We start from the raw sequence: 22,540 nt of genomic DNA, 5'->3' as shown, positions 1-22,540 counted from the left end.
TTGTCAGGAGTCAGTCCCAAAAGACACAGCTCAGTGCAGGCAGTTGGGCTTTTTATAACAGGAGGAACCAGAAGCGATGGAGCAAATTTCCCTCGCTGGGTGGTTTCTCAGAGCTGCAGGGAGAAAAGGAGACAACACAGTTAGCGACAGCGCCCCCTCTTGTCCTGGCAGGTTATCACCTACCTCGAAAGAACCAGAAAGGAGTTCCTCAGACGAGCATTCATGACAACGCGCTAATACTTAAATAACTAACAAGGTTCATCATCGAAATAAATGGACTGTTGGTTTACCTTTGCTCTTCCAAAGTTTAAAAGAGAACCAGCCTAAACTGCTGCAAAGAACGATTTATCTGAGGGGTGGTTACTTTCAACATTGGAACTTCTTTTTTTTTGCTTGTGCAGTTGTATATTTTAGTTTGCATAACATGGGTGGCACAGTGTTTAGTAGTGATGAGTAAAATGGGCAAGACTAAATTCTCATACAGTTTCACAAAACTGAAGTTAAATTTAATTTTGCAGCCAATTTTACAATTACAAAACATAGAACTCAATGTATAGAGATTTTGGAGCTTTTAAAGATTATTTGGGGTGCAAAACAAGGAATATTGTTCCCTAAAGCTGTGTTTATTTGTGTTCTGTGCTTTGCATGTTCTGTTACAGACCAATATATTCAATTCTATTTCAGCCTGTTTGTTTATTTTTAAAAATGTGACATGCTGCTTATTTTCTACATGAGGATATGCCAAAGCACATGATAGTACACATTATTGTGGTATCTCCACAGCACAATCTCCTACACGGGACCCCCAGAACCAAGGGTACTTATCTATCAACCATTAATTCTTGTTTCTTATACCTTGATAATCATAATTGGAAAAGTGGGCTTTGTACTACAAAGGACATGTCTGGCAGCTCAACAAATGTTTAAATTTAGCAGGAAATGAGTATACTGATCTTTTTTTTCTAATCAGAGATCTTTATTTAAATACCAAATAAATAAAGGTTAATTATTTCTGTAACCAGTTTGCAGACAGACATACAGTATACAGTATGCAGAATCAATGAATATACAGTAAATGCTTTAAGACAGGACTAAACACTTTTCTTCTCGAGTCAATGACACAAATTTAGCTAGAGATAAAACACAATTTGTTTTGGAGATTTTTTTGAAGCAAATTCAGTTTCACACAAATTGTGTTGCTCTTCACTAATGGTTTGAACCAGAATCCCTGCCTATACCCCGTTTATATGAAATTTGCCTGCTCTCCTTGTGTCTGTGGATTTTTTCCACAGTACACATCTTAAAGACCTGCATGTTAGGGATTTTAGAGATTCTCGACTGGGCTTGTGTGAATGTGACTTATTGTGATATATTGGCATCCCATCCAGAGTTGGTTTCCACATTATACCCAGGGCTGCTGGGACACTTTATAAGAACTAGACAGCATCAAAGATGAATGGAAACTTATATTAAGATGATGAAAAACAGATTGAAGATCTTTATTTAAGAAGTCTGCCTCGCAGTTAGGAGACCCGGGTTCCCTTCCCAGGTCCTCCCTGCATGGAGTTTGCATGTTCTCCCCGTGTCTGCGTGGGTTTCCTCCGGGCACTCCGGTTTCCTCCCACAATCCAAAGACATGCAGGTTAGGTGGATTGGCGATTCTAAATTGGCCCTAGTGTGTGCTTGGTGTGTGGGTGTGTTTGTGTGTGTCCTGCGGTGGGTTGGCACCCTGCCCAGGATTGGTTCCTGCCTTGTGCCCTGTGTTGGCTGGGATTGGCTCCAGCAGACCCTCGTGACCCTGTATTCGGATTCAGCGGGTTAGACAATGGATGGATGGATTTAAGAAGTCCACTTCAAAGCCCATAAAAGACATATTTACAGTATGTATATCTTGCCTGAAGAAGGGGCTTGAATTGCCTTGAAAGCTCTTTTCAGTTAGCCAATAAAAGGTGTCATTTTGCTTGGCTTTTCTCTATAATTGTCAAGAAATCAAAGGTAGTAATTTTTTTTATCAGTCTGCTGTTTTGTAGAGTCCTGTCAGATAAGAATCAATATACATTTTCTATAGTCATTTTGCAAATTAGAAAAGGTAAGATGCTGTCAACAGCTGTTAATTATTCATTTGATGCATATATAGAAGCAGAGCTGAATGTGAATGCTGGTTGAGTAAGGAGTTCCCATATCACTCAATGAAAATTAACAGTTGTCACAGTTCGATGAGAACCCTGGAACCTTCTCAGTTCATAATTACTTTAGCTTATCTCTGCTTTGGCATTGCAATATAAAGATATAAAGGGAGACTGAAAGAGTTATTGTCAGGATTAATTATACACATCCCACTAGATTCATTTGAGAAAGGAGCAGGGAAGCTTATTCAGGCCGGGAATCCCAAGTCTAACCCAGACCACACAATATTCATCAGCTTTCTTGTACAGGCACAGACTCAAAAAACCAACAAACACCATTTTTTCTTGGATTTTTTTATGAATGAGGAGACAGTAGATTCATCTTTTACACATACATTTCACTCTTAACTATAAGTCTCAAAACAACTTCTGATAAAGTGTGGAACAACACTTCATAAATAAACAAATCATGTCGTTCTATAACACTTATAGCAAAACAAATGTGCAAAAAGGATTGAACCACAAAAAGTTATCAGTGCAATCCACAGTCCACAGATTATGTTTGCAATTTCTTCTGTGAGTCTGGAATCTACACAGCCGAGCCGCTGTAAGTGTCTGGATGGTAATGCTGAATATTCTTCCACAAAGTTTGAAGTGTTGGTCGAAAAAGACCACTTTGAATTTCTTCAATAGGCAAAAGACTGAAAAAATGTCTCAGTGCCACAACATTCAGTCAAGTATTTTTTTTTAAAGAATGCACTTAGTAAAAAAAAAACTATGAAACATTTCGTGTAGCCTATTCAGTCACTCTATCATCATATCGCTAAAGTTCAACTGTCAGAGCACGAGAGACGCACTATAAAAATATTAAAATAAAGTAAAAACAAGACATGTTCATTAACAAACTTATCATGAAATAAATAGCAACAGGTACATTTAAAAACACTCATTCCACTCACATACGTGTTTCATTAATAAAGAAAATTAAATAAAACATTTCAGGTAGCCTATTCAGGGAAAAAGGAAAAAAAAAAGTTGAGAATGTGACCAGGTCAGGCAGCAGGCCACCAGGAAAGCTCCCACTGATTGTAAATGTCAGTCCAGCTCTAAAAGTAACCAGTTTACTCATAATAATATGAACATGATCTTGTTTTGCCTTAACTCCCTTCCTGTGTAGGTTAGTAGCATCACATCCACCAGTTATCCTTAATTCTGATATCTAATATTATTATTTATGAGTGAACTTGGTGACCATGGAAATCCTAATGACATAAAAACCATGCGCATGGGAGACAGCTTAAAGGCTTGAATGACTGTAATTACCCACTGAGCCAGGGGTTGGCTGTGCCCTAATCCTTACTCTCTTTCTCCCTCTGCAGACCAACTGACTGATGATTCTTCCATCGCTGATGTCACTTCCAGTTTCTACTCCACTGGACCCACCCCTTCCAATCTAACCTCCATATAAACCACTACTCAATCCATTTGCCTTCAGTTCTGTTGTGAATTTGAGTCTGTAAAGACAAAGTATTTTTCTTTTTCCAAAACCTTCTCGTATATGGAGATTTTTCAGTGTTTTGTCTCTTTTTATTCACACTGTAAATTAACTTTCAATACTATGAAACACATTCAATCCTGTAAAGCTGCTTTTCTGTTTCAGTTTGCTCATAGTTTAGGTAAAAGTGTGCTTGGTGTAATCTGTGTAAGGAATTGCAAAGTAGCGTTGTTGAAAAAAGGACAATGCTATCAGATTCTGATGTAGTTGAGGATCTCTCATGGCTCCTCAACACCTCATACAGTACCTTCTTAAGAAGTGTTATCTTTAATTTTTGAGAAGAGTCGAGATGGTGGTACATGCAGTATGGTGGTGGTTGTCTGCTCTCTCCCTCATTGCTCATGGCCTGTCCCTGTGAAAAACGGTATCAGAGTTCTCCTTTATATCATGGTGATAAAGGGGAAGATGTTTCCAAAGACCTGTTATAATCCAAATGTCGCAGATTCGCAGTTGGCTCCTGGCAGATACCACAGTGAAAATCTGTGAACGGAGGTGGGCTTGTGGTGTCTGTCAATGCCAATACAAGAAGTCTGAGGAAAGTCGATGTACCTCCCTAGATCATCACTAACCTCTTATTATGCACAGGCTAGGGATCTGCACTAACAATCAGAAGGTTGCTGGTTCGAATCCCGTAAATGCCAATAGGGACTCTGCTCTTTTGGGCCCTTCAGCAAGGACCTTAACCTGCAATTGCTGAGCGCTTTGAGTAGTGAGAAAAGCGCTATATAAATGCAAAGAATTATTAAGACTGGAAGCCCACAGGAGGAGGGTAAAATGTCTCAATTCATCACTGTGGACTTTCTCTCTTTCATACAGGACATTTATTGTACAACAAATAAAACCTGAAGAAAGTACTGAAGCCCTGAAGAATGACAACACACTTCATCAGGAATATGTTTGGCTATTATCTAACAAACAATATTGTGGCATCCAGTGATTTACCAGCAGAATTACAGTATTTACCTGCACACTATTAAACAGTTAAATCACATATTAACATCTGCTTGACCTGAGACCATAAGACTTCATTATGTAATCAACTGTGCTACTAGTCAGTTTGTACTACTGATTATTGATCATTCTGTAGATTATTTAGTGCAGGCATCCATGATTCGATTTTGGTGTTAAAAGATCAGGAGATTGAGCGCTCTCTCACATTTAATGTCTCACTTGTTCTAATAGCTGATGGGATGCAGTCATAAACTATGTGATTTTATCAGCTCACAATGTAGCTACATTTATTAAAAATAACCAGAGTTCTGCAGCTTTTAGTTCACTTCACAGGACAGTTCTGGCAATAGTATGATGTATTTTCAAATAATTCCACAGACCAAATATCTTCGTTTTAAAAATTTTAGTACATTGAAAAAAAACTAGTGAAACTGAGCAGGTTGGGCCTGAACACCACCCTCTGTATTTGGATCCTGGACCTCTTGACAGAGAGGCCCCAATCAATTCAGAATGCTGCAAAACCTCCAGCAACATCATACTGAGCACTGGAGCGCCACATGGCTGCATGCTTAGTCCACTGCTGTTCCCCCTGCTGACTCGCGACTGCACAGCCACGCACAACACCAACCACATCATCAAGTTTGCGGATGATACGACGGTACTGGGTCTGATAAGCAGGAATGATGGCACAGCATACTGAGATGAGGTGGAACGGATGTCAGCATGGTGTGCAGACAACAATCTATTTCTCAGTGTTAACAAGACAAAAGAGATAATTGTGGACTTCAGAAAATCACATCCTGCCTACATCTCACTCAGCATCAATGGTTTAGATGTGGAGACTGTTAGGAGTACCAAGTTCCTCAGTATGCACATAACTGAGGAACTTATATGGACACATAACACCTCATCACTAATCAAGAAAGCCCAGCAAGACTATACTTCCTGAGGTGGCTGAAGCAAGTAAGTCTTCCCTCTTCCATCCTCACCATGTTCTACAGAGGCACCATTGAGAGTGTTCTGACCAGCTGCATCACTGTCTGGTAAGGCAACTGCATCATATCCGACCGCAAGCGCCTGCAAAGGATAGTGAAGACAGTAGAGAACATTATCAGTGTGCCTCTCCCTTCACTACAGGACATATTTACAAACGCACTATCCACAAGGCCTGCAACATTGTGCAGGACCCCTTACACCCCTCACATGGACTTTTCTCACTTCTGCCATCCAAGAGAAGATATTGCAGCATCAGAGCCAGATCTGCCAGGCTGCAGGAGAGTTTTTACCCCCAAGCTATCAGACTCCTTAACACCATTGTGCCCCCCTGGGATCTTCCACACTACCTCAACCACCTCTAAAAACAGAACTTTTATACATGCAAGCCACTTTCCTGCAAAGACTACTGTGCATGTAAAAAAGAACTGAAAATCTCATACAGACCTTTAAGTATTTGAATGCTCTTGATATCCTTCTGCTGTGAAACATTCTGACCTGTCATTGTTTACACATGTCTTAACTATTATCATACACTGATCATTTCTGTATAATCTATATCTATTATTTATTATTTATGTATTTATTATATTACATATCTGTTGACTATATTTATGCATCTAGATTGCAAATACCATACATTGCATCAATGTTCATATTGCTAACTACACATCAATATTGCTGCTACTTCTTTGTCTTGTCTTTGCACAATGTCTTGTCTTGTTTGTGTTTTAATTTTAAATTTTAATTCTATTTTTAATTTATTATTTGCACGTCATGTTGTTACTCTGTGAACTCTGAGCTTCGCAATTTCGTCTATCTGTATACTTGTATATGGTTGAGATGACAATAAAGTTCACTTTGACTTTGACTCTGAAAAATTGATACTAACGAAAAGAAAAGTACTTGTTTAAAAAAAGCTCTGTTTAAGGCTTACTTATCTTGTTTCATTTCTTTCTAAGTTTGGTCATCTCCCATTTGCAAACATATTTAAGTTAAATTTTCTCGTGTAGCCTTTTTGAGTTTAATTAAAAAAATGAAGATAAACAACCTAATGTTACACTGTTAAAAATGCCAACATTCAATAATACCAGGAATCTGTAGATGCTAGCTAATATTCCTTAACACATCAGATTCGATCTTGATATTTCTCTGAAGAAATATCTTAGAGTGAATGTGTCTCTCCTGTTTCTCTTGCCACAGTTCAACCAGTCTGTCCTCATTCCACTGCATTCACAAACGTTTCACAGCCATGCTTGCTAAAGTATACATTTGGAGTTGTTTCCTAATTGGGCAATGGGAAAAGAAGTTCAGAATTAACTCAAATGACATTTAACTCCAAAGGAATATATGCTGATCATGCCCTAATTATTTTGACATGTCAGAAAATCATCAGGAACATGAATGCCACTCAGGTCGAGTAGGATGTGTTTTATTCTTTGAGATACCTTGGGAACTTCAATGAGGTTCTCACGATTTTGTGTCAGTTTTAAGAAACAGTCATGCACTCGTAAGTGAGGATAAAACCTCATAGGCATATAGCAGCCCTTACTTGTATTGTCTATTACTTGTCCTGTCTGATACACATTGCATATGTACAGTATATAAGATAACTTATTTATTTGATATGGTTACATATTGTATTTATTGATGTTTATTATTCATGGCAGGTGTTTTATTTACTAACTTGTGCCTGCTGTGTCATTTTACGAGGTACTGTACATTGTTTCTGCACCAGTGCGAGCAGCAACCATTTTTAAAAAGAAAGACTAAAGGGTGTGTTCCAACTACTAATCAGCCTTCTTGGAAAACCTTATGCCAGCATACTGGAAAGGAGACTCCATCCAGTTGTGGAACTTCAGATCCAGGAGGATCAATGAGGATTCCTTCCAGGCTGCAGAACAATGGACCAGCTCTTTACCCTCATGGGGGTATTGGATGGGACATGGGAGTACACCCGATCAGTCTACATGTGTATTGTGGATTTAGCGAAGGCGTGTAACTGTTTTCCACCATTTCCCTATGTCCGCATACTCAAAAAAAAACATCAGTGCTGTTCCATTGGGTGTGGAACTCTGCCAGGGCTATACTATTTGTGATTTTCAAGGACAGGATATCAAAGCACAGGGTGTTCAGTTTGTTGTGCTTAGAATTGCCTTTTGCAGATGATGTGGTCATGTTGGCTTCATCGGGCTGTGAACTCCAGCATGCATTGGGATGGTTTGTGACCAAGTGTAAAGCTGCAATGGTGAGAATCAGTGTGACCCGACATTTGCGCGATAGACATATGAGCAGCGACAAAATAGCACCAATTAAAATGCAGCGTCAAAATCACGCCGAGACGCAGTTATAACAGTTATAACCTAGCACATAATGTATACATAATGCGCACGTACACGTCCCACTCTCTTGGCCTATCTCGCGATTTTGTCGGCGCGCATTTGTCGAAAACCAGTTAGCAGGTTTGTCGGCGCTCATATGTCCGTCGCGGTTTTGTTGGTGCTCATATGTCTATCGCACTTTTGTCGGTGAACCAGAATCAGCACCTCCAAATCTGTGTGGGAGTGGGAGGTGAGTTACTGGCTCAAGTGGAGGAGTCTTGTTTATGAGTGAAGGGAAAAGGAATATTTATTTATTTATTTGTTTATTTATTTATTTATAAAGCACTTTAAAAACTTTAAAAACAACACTTTAAAAACAACATCAAAGGCTGACCAAAGTGCTGTACAATAATAAAAGAAAGTCCAACATATCAGACACACAATAACCAAGGGTAAATGAAACAGAAACACATAAGAGCTGAAGAGATTCATAATAAAAAGTATACAGATAGCCAACATATCATACTGGGTTAAAAGCCAGAGAGTAAAAATGTGTTTTTAAATAAGATTTAAAGACAGCTAGCGAAGGAGCCTGCCTAACGTGCAACGGCAAATCATTCCAGAGTTTTGGGGCTTCAACTGAAAGAGCTCGATCACCTTGGAGTTTGCATCATGCCTTGGGAACACGTAAAAGCATCTGGTCTGCTGACCTGAGAGAGCGAGATGGTACATAAGGGTGCAGCAGTTCTGAGAAATAAAGTGGGGCACAGCCATTAAAAGATTTCAAAACAAATACAAGGATCTTAAAATGGATTCGAAAACAAATTGGAAGCCAGTGAAGGGAAGCCAAAATCAGGGTAACATGCTCATGCTTTCTTGTGTCAGTTAAAAATCAAACAGCAGCGTTTTGCACCACCTGTAAGCGAGCAATGGAGACCTGGCTAATTCCAAAAAGAAGTGCATTGCAGTAATCTAGACGAGATGTTATAAAAGCATGCATCACTGTTTCAAGGTTGAGTTTAGACAAAACAGGCTTGATTTTTGACAGCCGCCTCAACTGGAAAAAGCAAGATTTTACCACTACATTCGCATGGCTATCAAGTTTTAAAGTGGAATCCATTTTCACACCTAAATTTGTGATCATGGATTTCTCAAATTGAGCCACAGTGGGAAGGTCGATGCAGGAGGTCCCACTGGTGCTATTGGGTCTAAATAGCATGACTTCTGTCTTGTTCTCATTAAAATTTAGAAAATTTAATGCCATCCAACTCCTTATGTCAATAAGACAATCAAGCAGGGGCTGGACAGAACATGGACCTTGGCGCTTCAGAAGGAAATAAACCTGACAGTCATCTGCATAAAGATGAAAGGAAATACCGTGTTTCCGAAAAATAGAGCCAAATGGCAGCAGGTACAAGGAGAACTGAAGAGGTCCCAGGATAGATAGTGAAATCGACAGAAGGATTGGGATGGCGAGCACAGTTATGCAGTCACTACTTTGATAGTGGTGAAAAGGAGCTGAGTCAAAAGGCAAAGCTCTTGATTTACCATTCGATCTACGTCTCTACCCTCACCTATGGTCATGAGCTTTGGGTGATGACTGAAAGAATGAGATTGCAGATACAGGCAGCCAAAATGAGCTTTCTCTGCAGAGTAGCTTGGCTCTCCTATTAGAGATAGAATGAGAAGCTCAGTCATCCAGGAGAGGCTAGGAGTAGAGCTGCTGACCCTCCTCATCAAGATGAGGCAGCTGAGGTGGTTTGGGCATCTGATGTAGATACCACCCAGACGGATCCCTTTGGAGGTTTTATGGGCACAACAAGCTGGGAGAAGTCCCAGGGGAGAACCCAGGACTTACTGACAGGATTATATCTCTTAGATGGCCTGGAAATGCCTTGGGTTCCCAAAGTATGAGTTGACAAGTGTGGCTGGAGAAAGGGACATATAGGCCTCACTGCTAAGATTGTTGCCTTCATGACCCAGTCTTGAATAAGTGGGTGACAATGAATGAATGGGAGTAGCAATAAATGTTTCATTTGCATTTTAAGATAAGATGACAATATTTTAAATTGATTTGAATGTTGAAACTGGGTGGCACGGTGGCGCAGTGGGTAGCGCTGCTGCCTCGCAGTTAAGAGACGCGGGTTTGCTTCCCGGGTCCTCCCTGTGTGGAGTTTGCGTGTTCTCCCCGTGTTCGTATGGGTTTCCTCAGGGTACTCCAGTTTCCTCCCACAGTCCAAAGACATGCTGGTTAGGTGCATTGGCGATTCTAAATTGTCTCTAGTGTGTGCTTGGTGTGTGTGTGTGTGCCCTGCGGTGGGCTGGCGCACTGCCCAGGGTTTGTTTCCTGCATTGCACCCTGTGTTGGCTGGGATTAGCTCCAGCATACCCCCGTGACCCTGTGGTTAGGATATAGTGGGTTGAATAATGGATGGATGTTGAAATTGTTATGTCAATAGTAAATGTAGAGCTTTGTATGGTTAAATGGCCCATTCTCCTCAAATATGTTGTCATGCTCAAATATTTTAAATGGATGAACATACAAAAAATTATCGCAGATTGCTTTAAAGGCAACATAGCCTTTTGCTCTCTAATTCGTAACAATGACAACAAGGCCAACAGTGTCTTTGCTTTATCTATTTATTTGATTATAGGTCAATTTATTGGTTGGCCAAGAGACCCATAAAATGCTAATATTTTGCTTCAGTCTGCTTTTTAAAGGCAGAAATGCTTCTGCTGTATAATGTTTTGTTAAAATGAATATTTTAAGAGTGCAGTGGACTGATGCCCTGTTTTGGGTTGGTTCCCACCTTACACTCAGTGTTACTGGGATGAGCAATTACTCAAAGTAAGACTGAACTGGAGAAGCAGATTAGAACAACAGCAGATGGAATGATATTACATCATCTAACAGTTATGTGGTGAAAGCTACTGGCACAGTCAGACAAAACTTTAATTGGAGATCAAACATTGGATTGTAAGTGAGTAGATAATGGTGTGAGGACTCAATGGCAAGCATGAGAAGGGATGAAAACAAAAGAGGTAGCAGTGTCCTCTGATTATGCAGCAATAAAGACCTTAATTTTTTTGTTCCCATTTATTGGATTCTCCTCTTACTTCCTTTGCCTTTACTTTGAGGACTATTGCCTCTCACTGCCAGGTGATTCAGTTTAACAGTGTCATTCCCACAATAGCACATACTCCATTACATTTGAAAGTCCTGGGATGCTGATATAGTTGTCATCTTAAATCACAATGACATGATCTAGAGCAGGGGTCACCAGCTCTGGTCCTGGAGGGCCCTAGTGGCTGCTGGTTTTCATTCTAACCTCTTTTCTTAGTGACCTGTTTTTGCTGCTAATTAACTCCTTTTGCATTAATTTTAACTGACTTGTTTTTTTAATATTTGTACCCCTGAATTTCTTTATTTTTCCTCTGAATTGCTTCATTTATTTCCTTAAATTGCACCCAAACAGAAATGAAATGTGAAGTGAGTGAGCCAACGGAAGACCAACTAAGTCAGGGCCTCAAACTCCAACCAATTTCGCTGCAACTTGTTGCTTAATTAGGAGCTGATTCTTGTTATTAATTAAACCTGTTCTTTAATTCCATGGCTTGTTGCTGCTTTCACTGTGCAAATTCCAAAATTCTTGATTTTCTCTTTTCTAAGAGCACTGTTAAAATGTTACGGGAGCCTGAGCAGATCAACATTCCTGAGATTTTTCTTTATTTTCAGATATTTTGTGATGGACACAGTTTGCTGGTCATGTTTTGGCTCATTTTGTATTTCATTATTGTTAGGCTTCTAATTAAGGAAAAAAAACAATAATGGGGTCTGAGTCTTCAAGAGCAAGTCAATTAAAATTAATTTAAAAGAAGTTAATTAGCAGCAAAAACAGGTCACTAATTAAGAAAAGGGTTAAAATGAAAACCTGCAGCCACTGTGGACCACCAAGACCAAAGCTGGGGACTCCTGATCCAGAGTAAGACACAGCATACCATTTTTTATTTATTCTTATGTATTATTTAATGTTGTTTTTATGTTTTTATATTGATTGATATTGTTGGTGAGTATTATATAGCACCAGCTCCATTTTGGAATATATGCAGTGTGGTTTAACCATTAAGTACTTCATCTTAACTGTTGATTTTTGTGATTTTGGTGAACTTCAACTTTTTCATTTCTCATATTAAACATCACATTTATGTTTTATTTTTGGCTTTTTGTGTTTAAACAAAAAAAGATTTGCATATGATTTATACTTGTCTGATATGAGTTACTTCAGTACCACCACCTCACAATTCATTTATTTCTGGTACAACAAAAAAAAGGCAGACAATTTTTAAAACGGCGTATGTATCTCAGAAAAGATTGATAAAAATAATAATTATAATCATAATGCTAATAATTCTACCTACAAAATATTCTATTATATTTTATCAGTAGTAGCTATACAGTTAGGGTTTGTTTTGTTCCTTGCACCCTATACTACTGTGACCCAGGCCCCCACAATCTGAGGCTAGAATTAAGCGAGTGCAATAATGTTGGATGAATGTGGGCAAGTTGGTGATGCACATTTAACCATAGTCACCCCCACAAAATTAAAAAAAATATATATTTATATAAAATGATTTTAAAATGCTGCTGCTTGAATGCATAAGCTTTTCTAATACACACCTGTAATTTGAATTGGACATTCACATAAAGTATAAATCCAAACAAATTGTAAAATCTTAACCGTACACTTATGACGTTGACTAAAGAATAAAACTTGTAGATAGTACACATTGGCCTCTATGTACTTAGTGGATGGACGTTGGGTAATTTGTGTGCACACACACCCTAATGACAAAGCTGTATGGTTCTTTTTTTTTTTCTTACCTGTTCTATCACATTGCTCCTACTGGCACAAACTGTTTGCTCTTGATAAAAAAAGAAACCTTTGAAACATCAGACAAAAGCTTAAGGCACCACCACTTGCTGTACTGTATATAAAAGTGTGAGCACCATCGTTGCCCCGTACTTGCTCGCCACCTTTCCAACCACATCTTCTGTCTTTAGGCTGTGTCTGTAACAGAAATCTTCCAAGATGTCTCAGCTGGAAACTGCAATGGCCATGATCATCAAGGTGTTTGACCAGTATTCCGGAGCGGAAGGCAATAACCAAACTCTCACCAAAGGAGAACTCAAGAGTCTAATGGATGCTGAGCTACCGAACTTTCTCAAGGTACAGAATGTCAAAGAAATTTGGCTTATTTTGACTTAGATTAGATTTTTATGGGCAGAAAGTTCTTCTTGTTAACAATAAATGCAGTGTATTATCAATAATCTACATTTATTGTGAAGAAGAGTTTTTCATGTTAATTTACACACAATCATTTACTGTAGATTTAAAAATGTCAATATATAACACCAAGAGTATACTTCAGACATTAATAGATGATGTAGAAAAGGCAAAGCTCATTCTACACGCTAAGAAATTATAGTACAGAAACAAAGTGTTCCTTTTAACCTTAACATGTTCATATTCCTATTGGCAGGCTATTCCAGATTTTAGGTGCATAGCAGGAGAAGGCCACCTCACCACTTAAGTTTTGTTCTTGGAATTCTAAGGAGACCTTCATTTGAGGATCTGAGGTTACGATTTGGAATATAAGGTGTCAGACATTCCGATATATAAGATGGGGCGAGATTATTTAAGGCTTTATAAACCATAAGCAGAATTTTAAAGTCAATTCTGAAAGACACAGGTAACCAGTGTAGTGACATTAAAACGGGAGAAATGTGTTCGGATTTTCTTTTCCTAGTTGGGATTCTAGCAGCTGCATTCTGCACTAGTTGCAAACGATTTATGTCTTTTTTGGGTAAAAGTCTGACTGCTACAATATAAATAGATACGAGTGGGCCTGTGTCTCTTTGAGCTTTCTTCTTCGCTGCCAAGTTCCTCCCACATCGCTAGATATTTGCAGGTCAGGTTAACTGTTGACTCTAAACTGGCCCTATGGGTGTAGGTGGGCCTAGTAATGGACTGGTATCTGGTCTAGTAATTGGTCTAGTAGGCCTATTTCCTGTCTTGTGCCCAGTGCTACTGGGATAAGTTATGGCCTTACCACAACCCTGAATTGGATAACGCAGATCTGAGAATTTTGTTATATGTGTATCGTAAATTTAGAATTGTACATTTGTGAGTTTGTGTATTCCCACATCCTGAAGACCTATTAGGTTGCTTGTTGAATGAGTAAATATGGTTTTCTGTATGAATGTGGCCTGCAATGGGTAGTATGTTCCTCAAGGTTTTTCTTTCTGGATCGTTGGATATGATATTTTTAAAAAGCATGCTCAGAAAATAGATGGGTGAATGGATAAATGCAGATATGTATTGATGTATGTTAACAAAAGAATATCTCATTTAGGGCAAGTAGGCACTTCCCAACGTCTTCCGCTATTTTTCAAAAATTAAATAAGTTAGCAAACTTTTCTAAATGGTTTAATGTATTGCTAAAATGTTTTTTAACAAACTCCTCTTCATTGTAATCATTTTGTTTTCCAGTTTCCCATTAAATGCTCAACACAATCTCTTGTCTAGAAAAATAGTCTTTTTGTGCTTGCTGCCACTAGACAGATTCCAGTTTGCTTGGGCAGACTTTTAGCCCTGTGGCATGATTGCTTTTTTGCAGCCTGAACTTTTCACTTCTGCCTTGGAGCTTGAAGGCTAGATCCTTTTTTCAAATGACATATTGGTTGATTTTGTGACACAATTTAAAAGGTGCATAAACTTGTACATCTTGCTGTTTTGGAGCAGTCATCACTATCATGAATCATGTCAGTTACTTAGGAACAGAACAAACATTGAAAATGTATTAATTATTGGCATTTCTGCTTTGGGTATTGAGTAATTAAAGTTGATCTTTTTGACAATACTGTTATTTAACTAACATTTTCATCACTGATGCCAATACAGTGTGAAAATGGCCCCTTATACACAGCTCCAATAATTTTTCTGCCAACGCATTCATGCCACTCGCTCAGCCTCACATCACACAATTTCCCAACTTTTTAAGCTTTGATTATAATTGCTCTGATTTTTAATTTTTGTATTTTAGTTTTGTTTAGAATGTGTGTTTTTATCTATTCGGTGTCCTTGAGTGTTTATAAAGGTGCCTACAAATAAATAAAATCTATTTATTATTAACTTTGTGAGCCTATCGAAGTCAGGATCCTCCTGGAAATCACAATTGGCCACTTACCTAGGTGAACAGATTTAAGCAGAAGAGCAGGTTTGGTAAGTTGTGCTCTGTGAGTGCTTGAGTCTCTCTCTCTCTCTCTCTCTCTCTCTCTCTCTCTCTCTCAGACACACACACCCCCTCTGCACAGCTTCTCACGTTGGCTCCGCCCCCTCTGATATCATCCACTTGGCAACACCAGAACTTTCATGATGAAGACACCACTGCTTTCTTTATCACAATAGACAACCTCCAGAAAAGATCTTCAAAGATGAATTTTAAATTTAGGATGTAGAACTCGTCTTGCAAAGAAGTAAATGTGTTTCACAATGAAAACATACACATTTAATATTAAAGAAAGCGCGAATATTCTAGCTTGTTTCCTTTTTTTTAATGAAATTATCATTTTTCTAATAACACTTGATGCTAGAACACCACCATTATTCTGTTGTGTATTTAACAACTTGAAGTGGATTTAATCTGTAAAAGTTTCTTTATAAATATCACCCACTACATTAAATGTTCTTTCTTTGTAGAGTATTAATGACAAAGATGCAGTAGACAAGATCTTGAAGGACTTGGATGACAATGGAGACTCAGAAGTGGACTTCAAGGAATTCATCATCTTTGTAGCGGCTTTGACATGCGCCTGCCACAACTACTTTGCCCAGAAGGGTTCTGGAAAGTAAATCTGGTGGTCCAAATCGGCTGAAAGGTGCATTTCTTTCAAACTGACATTCCAGAGTGCACTGAATGACTTTCAAGTGTATTGTTTACGGCTCTTTATTGTAAAGCCAAACTCCTTTCACTGTGCCTGAAATTCTAAGGATCAAAATGCATTTTAAAAAATAAATCCTGCAGTTTGTATTTAAAAAAAAAAAAAAAATACCATGAAACTTAAAATTCAAGAAAATTTTACAAAAAAAACACCACAATAAATCAAAAGAAGTGCTTGTCAGAATGAATTTTCCTTTTGTTTTTATTAAACATACTCCCAAGAACTCATTTTTTACTGAAGAAATCATACAGATATGGGCATCTTCAAAACACAGGCCGACTAAGTGGTTACTTTTTTTATTTCTTAATTGACATGCTCTTTTCAGACATATATATTGAATGTGATTGTTTAGAAACAGGATTAGAAAATCGGTGAATGGTTGTTTTTTATTTTATAAGGCAGGCAGTGTGTTGTAGTGATTAAAGCTTTGGACTTCAAACCCTGAGGTTGTAGGTTTAACTCTCACTTCTGATAATGTCTGACCCTGAGCAAGTCATTTGACCTGCTTAGTTTGATGTGTGACACAGCATAATGGCAGAACCTTCACAATGATGTATATTTGGTTTGATGTACAGTTTTTTTCCTTCTCATTTTTATTGCTTAATTTTTTTTGAACGGGTCCTTGACCCGAAGTTACTTTCTGAGCTTTGCCGAGACTTGCCGAAACCTTCCAAAAGTAATTTTACAAAGTCAGTTCTGAAACTGCAGTGACGTTACTTCCAGGTCTGTAACTGTGGGTCTACAACTGCGGTGACTTATGGTGCTGTGGCTCTGCAAGTGGATGCTACTCGCATAGCGATGTTCCTGTATACATGTTCCGAGTGTTTCAGATGTTTGTCCCACATATACAGCACGGCATACACTGCATGGAATGCTGAAAACTGCGTTTCTTGTCTCCGTGGTTGACTTTTTGCTTATGGCATTGAAAAGGACACTCCATATATAAAGTGTCTACCGGTTTGTGCGCTATCTTGATCCCAGATCTGGACAGGATGCATGCTGTACTTTCTGACATGCCACAATGATAAGGGAGGATGTGGTAAGTGCGGTGGGGGACTGAGCTGAAGGTGACTGTTTGCTGAGGTCTGCAGCATCTATATAGGATTGTTTAATAAATGTCTTGGGGTAGCTGTTTGATGTGAATAGATGAAAAAGGTAATGTCTTTCATTCTATAGACAGGAAATAGGCATGCCAATGGGATCTCCATTATCATGACTCTTAGCTGAACTGGTTTTGTAGCGATTTGAAAGAACGTCTAACTCATTTCAAACTTAAACCCTGGATACACTACATTGATACCACACTCGTCATATTAAAAAGTAACCAGCTGAAAGAATTCTACAACCACATCAACTCAGTATTCCCCACAATCCAATTCACTAGGGAAAAAAGAAATAGACGCATAAATTTCCTTGACATTTCTATTGAAAGAGGTCACTGCGCCGGTTTAATTACAAGTGTTTATCGCAAGGATTGTTATGCTGAAAAACTACTTCACTTTTCCAGCAACCACACTTCATCACATAAACAGAGTTGTGTTAGCACTTGTTCAAAAGGATCAACATCCATTTTAACTTTATGAACACAAAAAAACACTTTATATACTGTTTGTGTGTGTGTGTATATATACACTCACCTAAAGGATTATTAGGAACACCTGTTCAATTTCTCATTAATGCAATTATCTAATCAACCAATCATATGGCAGTTTCTTCAATGCATTTAGGGGTGTGGTCCTGGTCAAGACAATCTCCTGAACTCCAAACTGAATGTCAGAATGGGAAAGAAAGGTGATTTAAGCAATTTTGAGCGTGGCATGGTTGTTGGTGCCAGACGGGCCGGTCTGAGTATTTCACAATCTGCTCAGTTACTGGGATTTTCACGCACAACCATTTCTAGGGTTTACAAAGAATGGTGTGAAAAGGGAAAAACATCCAGTATGCGGCAGTCCTTTGGGCGAAAATGCCTTGTTGATGCTAGAGGTCAGAGGAGAATGGGCTGACTGATTCAAGCTGATAGAAGAGCAACTTTGACTGAAATAACCACTCGTTACAACCGAGGTATGCAGCAAAGCATTTGTGAAGCCACAACACGCACAACCTTGAGGCGGATGGGCTACAACAGCAGAAGACCCCACCGGGTACCACTCATCTCCACTACAAATAGGAAAAAGAGGCTACAATTTGCACGAGCTCACCAAAATTGGACAGTTGAAGACTGGAAAAATGTTGCCTGGTCTGATGAGTCTCGGTTTCTGTTGAGACATTCAAATGGTAGAGTCAGAATTTGGCATAAACAGAATGAGAACATGGATCCATCATGCCTTGTTACCACTGTGCAGGCTGGTGGTGGTGGTGTAATGGTGTGGGGGATGTTTTCTTGGCACACTTTAGGCCCCTTAGTGCCAATTGGACATCATTTAAATGCCATGGGCTACCTGAGCATTGTTTCTGACCATGTCCATCCCTTCATGACTACCATGTACCCATCCTCTGATAGCTACTTCCAGCAGGATAAGGCACCATGTCACAAAGCTTTATTGCCCTAGCCACATCAGCAGTCCTCATGCCTCCCTGCAGCATGCCTAATGCACATTCACGCGATGAGCAGGGACCCTGGGCATCTTTCTTTGGGTGTTTTTCACAGTCGGTAGACAAGTCTCTTTAGTGTTCTGCGTTTTTAGAACTGTGACCTTAAATGCCTACTTTCTGTAAGCTTTTAAGGTCTTAACGACCATTCCACAGGTGCATGTTAATTAATTGATTATGGTTAATTGAACATGCATGGAAAACATTGTTTAAACCCTTTACAATGAAGATCTGTAAAGTTATTTGGATTTTTAAAACATTATTGTTGAAATACACAGTCCTGTAAAAGGGACGTTTCTTTTTTTGCTGAGTATATATATATATATATATATATATATATATATTTATATAGAGAGAGAGAGATGTAGGAAGCACAATATGAGCTGCTGATTCACAGGTCCAGTACTCTGATTTGGAATTCTGTGCTTTGTCATCGTCTGTTTGGAATCTCATGTTCTTCCTATGTCTGTGGTCATTTTTCTCTTGGTGCTCCAGTTTTACTCTCACATCCAATAGGTACGTAGGTCAAGTTATTTACTGACTCTAAGGTGGTCCTGTTGTAAATGAATGTGGGTGTTAATGGACCCTGCGACAAGCTGTTGCCCTTGCCATGTTGGTATCCCACCCAGCACTGCTGCCGTGAGGATATACTTCTCAAATCCCTAAAATAAGATTAATAATCGTATTTACATATAAGGAGGAAAATACATCCTCTTTCATTTCTTTAGTTTTACATATCAGGATATAACTAAATACAGTGGCTTGTACATGTTGGTCGATTTTTTGTTGAATAAATCTGTTATATTTTGTTTGTCATCTCTTGTTAAACATATGAATACTGCAATGAGTTTAAAGGACTGAGGCAAATGCTTAATAGTGGCTAAACTCACCTGCTTGTGGCTAAACCTGACCTGCTTGTGCTCCAATTGGAAAACCAAAAGAAATGTAACCAATTCTATCATAAATATTTTAAGTCACCTTGGATAAAGTCAAGGAAGTAAATGTAGGTTGAGTTTTATCATACTGCTAGATGGATTTTATGTGAAACCGTTACAGTTTCAAAAAAAATTTATAATCCTCTTATCAAGTTTACATGTTGTTAGGAACTTGTCTGAATTTAGCCCATTTCTGACCTTTCTTTATACTGTATATTTGCTGATTCAGTGGAGCTGGAGCCATCTGTAGCAGGGAGCCAAGATACCACTGGCACATGCACTGACGCTTTAAAACACTCACTCATACTCAGTCAATTTAACATTGGCAGTTCACACCGGGCACGGGCAGCTTTTGGGACATGATCTTGTAATTACTTAAAATGTGTCTTCAACTCTCTAGAGTGCAGAATGGTTTCCCTTCGATGTGTCCCGTCAGACATCTTCACAGTCTTTGGCTTACAAAAGCACAACAGTGTAAACAGAAACCACATAGTTGTGAACATTGAAGAAGCTACTAAACGACTTCCAAAAAATTACCGTGAATATGGACTAAATTAATCCACCTTAATAGAAGGATAAAAATCTGTGTGTCTATCTGGGTGCTACATCTCTGTCATTTCAATAGATGGAACATCATAAACAATTTAGTTATAAAATGCATTGTATTTTTCATTTCAACAGATGCCGCATCACAAACAAGAAGAAGGTCACTGATGTAGTTTGGCATGAGGTTATTTAAGACTTTGTAGGTTATTAGTAGGATTTTATATTCAATTCTGTAAGACACAGGGAGCCAGTGAAGACAGAGCTGATGGGTGTGATGATAGATAGATAGATAGATAGATAGATAGATAGATAGAACTATATTTGACTTTTTACTTTTTACAGAAGCTCTTTAAATAGATAAATACATAACTAGATATATAAATAAATAATAAATAGATAATTACTGTATATAAATATGCACCTATACTATAGTCTGTACACACACTCGAAGAACTAAAAAGGAAGAAAATTACACAATGATATGCATTAAGCAGACGTATTGCTGTTGGTATAAAGGAGCACTAACCACTGTGCTGCAATGCCACCTGCAACCCTATATATATACTGCATATAAGGTATTATTATGCATATCTACTATTCTATTAAAATACTGAGATGAGGTCTCAAAGCATCTACCTGTCCATTAATGAATGATTGAAAGTAAATTTTTTTTTTCCCGTTTCTGAACTGCTTGAAGTCAGCCGCTTACACTAACATATCACCATAATCCACTATGGTGCAGTCAAGCATTGAAGATTCCAGGAGAAATAGCAAATGGTTGAAGCTGGTTCATCATTCCTATCCCAAATGTTGGTGTTGTAACACAACCATAATACTAGTGACACAAAGTGCCATTGGGGCAAAAATGAAAAAAGAGACTTGAATGGAAACGGCAGTAAGCTTATATAACAAATGCATCATGAAGGAGGAACATTCTGCTGTGGTCACAAGGGCCATGGTATGGAGGAGATGTAAAGAGATGTGAGTAAGGATGTCTTCTAAACCCAAGAAGAAATAATAGTATGTGAAGATATTGTGCCAGGTGAGCACATTTTTATTCATATATTAAATTTGACTATTAAGGTTTATAGTGACCATTTATAAGGAACATGTTTTCAACTTTAAAGTGCCTTCTCAAGTAGAAACACCTACAGTTATCAATAAGATAAATGCATATAGGTTAGTATTATCAAATATTACTTTGGCTGATATCTTCATGAAAGAGGCATAAATAAAAGAAAGCGAGTAAGCACATTTCTCTGTGAGCTGTTGAGTACTTGAGGAGTTGGGCATCATTCCTGTTAATGTGTAGCTCGTCTTCAGTATGATGACAGGAGACAGTCTGGCCTGTATTTCCTAAAGACTAATTTTTACTAACAGAAGCAGCAGCATGTCACTCTTGAGAATTCATTTTTAGATGAAATTACTAGGAAATGTATCCATGTAATTATCAGTCCTGAAGGGATGTGTCTTCTTTATTCCTAGAAGGTTCCTGTAATCAGGTAGATGGGAACTATGACTACCTTATCACACATTCTGTGTGGGTTCACCGTTTGATGTGAAAACTTCAATGCATTGTTATCACACACTTTTTTTCTGGACAGATGAAAGTTAATTGGAGCTTAAGAGCATCACCTAAACATTCATTAGCCCATCAGCATGACAGGCAAATATTTGCTTTTGATAGGTGATATCTTTAGAACCAAGAATAAAGAATGGCAAACAAGCAGCTCCTTTTTAATGGATAGATCTGTAAGGGAGTCCTTGGTTGTAATAGTGGTGCGCTAAAAGCCTAAATTTATAAATCCATAAATTATGCCTCCCAATGCTGCTGGATTAACTGCCAGTCATCACTACTGAGGCAACGATGCATCTTTTTAATATTCTAATAAATAAAGGCATTTTCAAGAACCAATCAGAATCAAAACACTCAATATATTTTAGCCTATTTATCAGGATTTTAAAAAGGGCACAGCATTCAAGAAAGGCTTACGTTCCTTGACTTTTAACACCAGAATATCTTTGGACCTGATTAATCTTGGTCAAGAATGCCTCCAGGCCTATTTTCATGTATCACATAAACATGGCCAAATGGGTCTTCTTCTTCTTTCGGCTGCTCCCATTAGGGGTTGGCACAGTGGATCATCTTCTTCCATATCTTTCTGTCCTCTGCATCTTGTTCTATTACACCCATCACGTGCATGTCCTCTCTCACCACATCCATAAACCTTCGCTTAGGCCTTCCTCTTTTCCTCTTCCCTGGCAGCTCTATCCTTAACATCCTTCTCCCAGTATACCCAGCATCTCTCCTCTGTACATGTCCAAACCAACGCCATTTTGCCTCTCTGACTTTGTCTCCCAACCGTCCAACTTGAGCTGACCCTCTAATGTACTCATTTCTAATCCTATCCATCCTCGTCAAACCCAGTGCAAATCTTAGCATCTTTAACTCTGTCACCTCCAGCTTTGTCTCCTGCTTTCTGGTCAGTGCCACCGTCTCCAGCCCCTATAACATAGTTGGT

The 22,540-nt window shown here is 38.6% G+C and overlaps 1 protein-coding gene across 1 annotated transcript; it reads left to right on the top strand.

The window, feature by feature from the left end:
- Window positions 1–11,852: 11,852 nt before the first annotated feature.
- On the top strand, window positions 11,853–16,056 carry LOC120528617 (protein S100-P-like). The gene is made up of 3 exons (XM_039752789.1): window positions 11,853–11,929; window positions 13,009–13,174; window positions 15,707–16,056. The coding sequence occupies exons 2-3, from the start codon at window positions 13,037–13,039 to the stop codon at window positions 15,857–15,859; spliced, it is 291 nt and encodes a 96-aa protein (XP_039608723.1). The 5' UTR covers window positions 11,853–11,929; window positions 13,009–13,036; the 3' UTR covers window positions 15,860–16,056.
- The last annotated feature ends 6,484 nt before the right edge of the window (window positions 16,057–22,540 follow it).

The sequence above is a fragment of the Polypterus senegalus genome, chromosome 4 (assembly GCF_016835505.1).
Source record: "Polypterus senegalus isolate Bchr_013 chromosome 4, ASM1683550v1, whole genome shotgun sequence".
Taxonomy (NCBI): Eukaryota; Metazoa; Chordata; class Cladistia; order Polypteriformes; family Polypteridae; genus Polypterus; species Polypterus senegalus.
The sequence above is the reverse complement of the archived record's forward strand: the minus strand, read 5'-3'. Positions and strand labels throughout refer to the sequence as shown.